General features: G+C 33.9%; 1 protein-coding gene across 1 annotated transcript in view; it reads right to left on the minus strand.

Moving 5' to 3' along the window:
• The window catches only part of INPP4B (inositol polyphosphate-4-phosphatase type II B), a 394,326-nt gene that overhangs the window by 67,562 nt on the left and 320,403 nt on the right, over window positions 1-6,361 (minus strand). The window contains exons 20-21 of the mRNA XM_023513461.1: window positions 5,695-5,835; window positions 1,614-1,711 (exon numbers count right to left, since the gene is read on the minus strand). Coding sequence (XP_023369229.1) covers window positions 1,614-1,711; window positions 5,695-5,835 — 239 coding nt within the window. The remainder of the gene's footprint in view (window positions 1-1,613; window positions 1,712-5,694; window positions 5,836-6,361) is intronic.

The following is a 6,361-nucleotide window of genomic DNA, read 5'->3' on the forward strand; positions in this document are numbered from 1 at the left end:
TTATACAATTGCTTTATTAAGTGGCATGATTGCTTTACGTATAGTATCAAAACCTTACACAGACTTGGCCAACAACCTACTTTGTAATATGATATATTAAGGACATATGTCTTATTCGTTTAAGGATGAAACATCATTGGTTCTCAAACATTAGTATGGATCAGAAATACCTGGAAAACTTATTAAAACACAGTTTCAGGGAGAGTTTAGTACATCTAAAGTGAGGCTGGGGAATCTGTACTGCTAGAAGTTTCCCAGAGATCTGATATTACTGGTTTGGGGATTGCATACATTTTGCCAAAGCTAATATAAACAGAAATAGAAGTTTTCATCAAGTTGACAAAAATTCTGAGAAACCCTCCAAATTATAAGTAATTTGTTACAAAATTCACCAATATTCAAACTATAAGAAGCTCATTTTCTTTAATTTCTAGAGAAAATATTTTTGCTTATATTGTTAAATTGCTAGGTAATTAAAAAATTTAAAATTCAAAGTATGCTGACAGCTAAAGGATCTCCATATACTTAATTCCATTTTGGCAAAAATAATATTTAATGTGAAATGTAATAAAATGAAACATAATATAAAAGTTGCAATTGAAATTTTCTAACTATCCATACATGGGCATATATCTGCCATTGATAGATTTTGATACAACATTTACTGGATTATAAAAAGACCTGAAAACTTTGCCACCTAAGGTATTTCAAATAAAGTATCACAATATAAATCAGAGACCAAATTCCCCATTAGATAATAAGCAGTACCACGTAGACCTGATTATAGCTTTTGATTTAAAATATTACACTATTTCCTATTTTATTAAAAGCTAGTTTCTTGTCATTGTGAATGCCTAAATATTCCAACATATTCATACCATTTATCTAGGAACTCCAAATACATTCTTGATTCCTGATTTTAGGCTGTTCAAATCTTAAGTGCTTAATATTGTAGGAAAAAGAAAAGTAGAGATGAACAATGGCAAAAAAATACTTCAAAATGTTTGCATTTGTGTTTTACATTTCTTTTCAAATGTGTTTTTATTCCTCTAGGCCTTCACTTTTTTGTGTAAAATCTTGTAATGATTATATTTAAAAAAATTGGTTTCCTCAGTTATATAACTTAATATTACTTTGTATAACTTTTATTCTACTTGATTATAAGGAGAAATCCTTATATATGTGTTATATGTCTGATGTGTCTTATAAAAGGAGACTCAAATTTTTATTAAAGCCTCTGTATGGTTAAGAATTTTATATATTTTTATTGAATAAATTGAAATTTCTAATTGTTAAGTGCCATAATTTTAATACTTGACATTTTCCTATGGCACTGAAATTAATGACCCAAAATGAGCTAGCAAGACATGTTCAAGAAGTCAATCAAGATAACGAGGCAGGCATTGGCTATGCCACCTTGGCAATCGTATTTTGGTTCAGATAATCTCAAAATCACTCTCACATTCCCTACTCCAGGCTTCTTTAAGCCCATTGGTCTGTATGTCTGACCTCTTATGAAGATTTATAATCAGGAAATTACTGTTGTTGTTTTCTTGCTTTATATTATTACATTTCACATAAAATATTATGTTGTAAGTAACATGCATACTTACAATCAGGAGGCATCTTTTCCACAAATAGTTTGTAATATTCTTGTAGAAGTTCAAAATTTTCTTGATTAATACTTTCTTGCAAAGAAACATCTCCAAACCTACAAATACAAAAAGGAAAACTGTTGTAGGTTATAAAATAGCACCGAAAGCAACACTTTTTACTTTTCTACTTTAAATAGAGGGCAGTAGTTTTCTAAGGAAGGAGTTTGTCTCTCATCTTTTAAGCTCCCTTACACAATGGCAGTTTCAAACATTCCAATTTCCACTGGCTTTCATTCCACCATTCTCATCTGACACAACAAAATAACTTCACAATCATCAAATGTGAACTTAGATGCAAAACCACACATAAAACACCAGTGCCTGTGTGTGTGCATAACTGACATTCAGTTAATGTTAGTTTCCCCACCTTGGGCTGCACTTCCTCTGCAGGGCTGCATATATTCAAAATCCCTTTTTCTCTCTATTTTTTTTTAAACTGACCAATCTACCTCTTTACCCATGACATCTTGGAGAGGGGTCCAGAAGAGCAGGACTGGACACCAGGCTGCAGCAGTCTTGCACACACTGTCCTCTGCTGTAGGCACAAATAGAGTCCTACAATCTCTCTAGAACGTCCCAGAGAGTAGGTCCCTTCTGCTGACTTTTCTTTTCTGTTCATAACATGGGAGCCAACCATTCTGTACCAGCACTGTTTCACTCCTTCTTCAGGACACGCCATTCTACCTGCCTGTCACTGACTGTGTTCTTCCTGAGAATTTCTCAAGTTCATGCTTAAAGTCTTATCTCTCTATCAAAAGGTGTTATCTAAATAGCTTCCAATAGGTATCTGTATCTAAATCTGTATTTATAGACGTTAATTGAAAATTTCACTGTGAATTTTCCCAATCTACTTCAAATGCAACATAAGCAAAAATCAAAACCACCTCCTTCTTATATCCATTTCCAAGCCTGATCCAAATATTTCACCATTAACTAAGGCTCAAAATATAGGCACCATCTTGGATTTCCTCTTTTCCTCACCTTACCTACTATCCATTGATCTTTTCATATCTCTGGTATCCCTTCCTTTACTTTTTGTTTACCATTTTTATTATATATTAGGTACTTCATTATATCCAGTTTGTAATATCTTGAAGCTTCCCAAATACACCAGGGCTATGTCTCTAGTCTCCTTCCCTTCATATCTACCCTTACACCATCATCAGATCATGCATTCATTTATTCAACAAATATTTATTTAACATCGACTATGCAGCAGGCATTGCACTGCGCAATAAGTGAAATGTTAAAAAAATTAATCTAACACACATGTCATCATAACCACACACTGAATTTCATGCTTCTCTTCTCCCTGTAAGGACAAAGTCCAGTCTCTTCAGTTTACCATCTAACTTTTCTGCAAAGGCTTCCAAAGCCCCTTACAAGTTACATTCTTCTCCCTTACAAGCAGTACTTTAATGAGCATTGAACTTTTCACATGCTATACCCACTCTGACTACAATGTCTCACCTTCTTTGTTTGTTTGATTTGTTTCTACTTATGTTTTAAAGCCCCCACAGACTCATCTTTTGGTCATGAATCAAGTTCTGTTATGCAATATTCTTGTCCATACCACACCTTTGTTTATTGCATGAGTCAAACTATAATATATTATTTGTTGACGTATATTCCTTACTGGATTGTATGTTCTTTGAGGACAGGGATCATACCCCATGCTTCGTGTTACCTTCTATTCTCTCTGTGTCCCACAGCTTAGTGGAATAGTTTGTGCTATAAAGTCAATGTTCAATTGCTACACTCCGTTGAAGTTGAAGGACAGGCATATAGACCCAGGAGAATCTAAAGGAGTTTCCCTAGGACCCAACATAGGACCATAGGACCATAGGACCATAGGACCCTCTTCTAACTAGTTCAGGGATTATCATCAACTGGTATTTAAAAGATACTATCCTTGCAGGGACAATATTAGTGTTATAGACTGAATGTTTGTGTTGTCCTAAAATTTATATGTAGAAGCTATGTTTAGGATAGGGCCTGAAAGGGAGTAATTAATATTAAATGAGTTTATGAAGGTGGGTTCTGATCCTAAGGAATTACTGTCCTTACAATAAGTGGCACAAGAGGGGTTCCTTCTCATGCTGTCCCCATGCACAAAGAAGAGGTCACGTGGCGCACAGGAAGAATGCAATCCATCAGTCACCAGCAAGCCAGGAAAAGAGCCCTCACCAGAAACCAGATCAGCTGAAGCCTGGATGTTAGACTTCCCAGCCTGAACTGTGAGAAATAAATTTCTATTGTTTAAGCCACCCAGTCTACTGTACTCTGTTATAGCAGCCCAAGAAGGCTAATAGAATTAGTGTTTAAGAATAGTCACACACATTTTGATTTTGGATAAATATATAGTAAAAATATTTTACATAGATTTCACAGTATACCTACATGTGCCTGGTGAAACACAAAATTTGGAATCAGAAAAAGAAAGTTCAGAGAACAAAGAGGACATGATTTGCTTTAATCAATATTTGATTGATGTCATAGTGTTACTCAAATTTACCCTTCCTGCTTCTCTCAGAACTTTCCCTACTTTGTCATTGTGCCTCTTTTTCAAATCTTGTCTTATATAGCTTTGGGGTATGAAAAAAATGCATTTTCGATATTCAAGGGAAATGGGAACACAGGAACAGACACTTTTTAAATAAACTGATTGACAATTGAAACAGTCACAGTGACACGAATGATGTAAATGAATCCAATCTAGAAGTCTTGACAATACAATGCTATCTCTTCTTTGAAAAGTCTGCAAATGGAAGAGTCTGTATCTCTCTAACAATCACACTCACAGGTCTTAACTTATTAACTGAAATCCAAAACGTTCTGTACTCTAGTGCACCAAAGAAGAGACAATTTAAGAATGCTGGATCTGCCCCCCCACAAGTAGTATAATTTAGGGTTCAAGAATATCATTCACATCAAATCTAAATTTATTGTAAAATACTTATAGATAACTAGAATATCATCTGATCTTAGATGCTAAGTTCCAAAAGTGTTCAAATATCAAAGAAAACACATTGTACAAGAAGGTGAGTCAACTTATATTCTGATTTATACAAACTAAGAGACAAATAATTTCCACACTGTTTAATACTAAACACCTAATATAAAACTTTGCCTATTACACTGTAATTTGCAAATAAGTCATTTCCTGTATTTTCTGGGAAATATCTTTTAGGAAAGAGGGAAAGGAAGAAAAATAGTTTGAAAATAAGTTACTGGCATCTTGCCCATGATTGAAATTCTATAAGTACGGTGGTATTTTTAGTTTAATAAAATACATTATTAAAGACCTAAAATATACTCAACAAGGCATGGCAAGGATATGCTAGGCAATTTTAAACTGCTCCCTAAGAGGGAAGGAAACATTTAAGATTAATGATAGCTAAGAAGCATTTGAAATAAAAAACTCTCCAAAATTTTGTTTGTGGGGAAACTTCTCCAGGCAAGACTTTGGAGTAAGATGATAACTTTTTTCTCTGAAAGTCTGTTATGTGAACTTTAACTATTAACCATCTTTTTAGTAGTCTCTACAAGTGAACCATGTAAGAGGTAAAGTCCTCTGTCTGCTCAAAAAAGTGGTTTCTGACAGTAACTCATGGTATCACATGCAGTTATTTGTTGTTTGAGCATGTCATAAAAATTACCCAATAATAACTATTATAGTAAATAAAAGGGAAAAATAGATTGTGGTTTCTGGTAGATCCAGAAATTTTTGACATAATTAGCTATTTTAAATGTTGACATATACCCAAACATAAGAAACTCTAGATTGTATATACATATAATATTTGGAAACATGAAGAAAGTTAGTCTGTGAATACTTGGGGATCAGCCTCCATGTTTGTCACTTTTAAATTCCTTGAATATACATATTTACATTGCTGTATCCAATAAGTGGACACTGATAAAAAGGAAACTGTTACCTATAAATCTAAGTTCCCTATGCAGAAATGTGGGATTTTCTCAGCATTCCCAAAAAATCGAAAGAGAAAAACTAAAGTACAGGCTTATATATGAAGCTTACCTCTCAGCTAGAGTTTGCTGTTCATTGATGCCAACATTAAAAAGTACCGGATATACATAAAGCAGCTGTCCTTCTTTAATCTGAAGTGGCAGGGACTCAAACATTCCAGCTGGAAGCTTGACCTCTACCACGTAATGTTCACTGAAGAGAAAGGGGGACAAAGGGAAGAAGCGTTACTTATTTCATTTGTTTTATGTTACATTAGAGTCATTCATTGGAAAGAAACAATCAAAGAGCAGGGAATAGCATTGATTTAGATTTTTAGCAGCTATATATCTATTTTTTCTCATACATTCATTTCCCATTCAGTCATTTCATTAATTACTTGACCTAAAATATTATAAGAACTCATTTACATATTTTATTTCTCTGTCTTACTCTGAGCTCCTTTATGAAAGGAAGAATGCTTAGTGTATGGCCAGGGATATGTGCTCAGACAGCTTCAATTGTTTTCTCTTGTCTAAGTATTTTTAAAATTCAATCAGTCCCAAGAATAAGAAAAGTAATTTAATGATGGACGTTTCAATACAGTGAAGCAAACCAAATCATCTGGAACATTTTTTTGGCATGGCCTGATTGTTATTATTATTGATGAATCCTCCTGTTTATGATAGCCTGATGGAAAAATAATGGTTTAACAATTTAAGGTGTAATTTTGGAGGGGGTA

The sequence above is a fragment of the Otolemur garnettii genome, unplaced genomic scaffold (genome assembly GCF_000181295.1).
Source record: "Otolemur garnettii isolate 467f Iridium unplaced genomic scaffold, OtoGar3 scaffold00041, whole genome shotgun sequence".
NCBI classification, from domain to species: domain Eukaryota; kingdom Metazoa; phylum Chordata; class Mammalia; order Primates; family Galagidae; genus Otolemur; species Otolemur garnettii.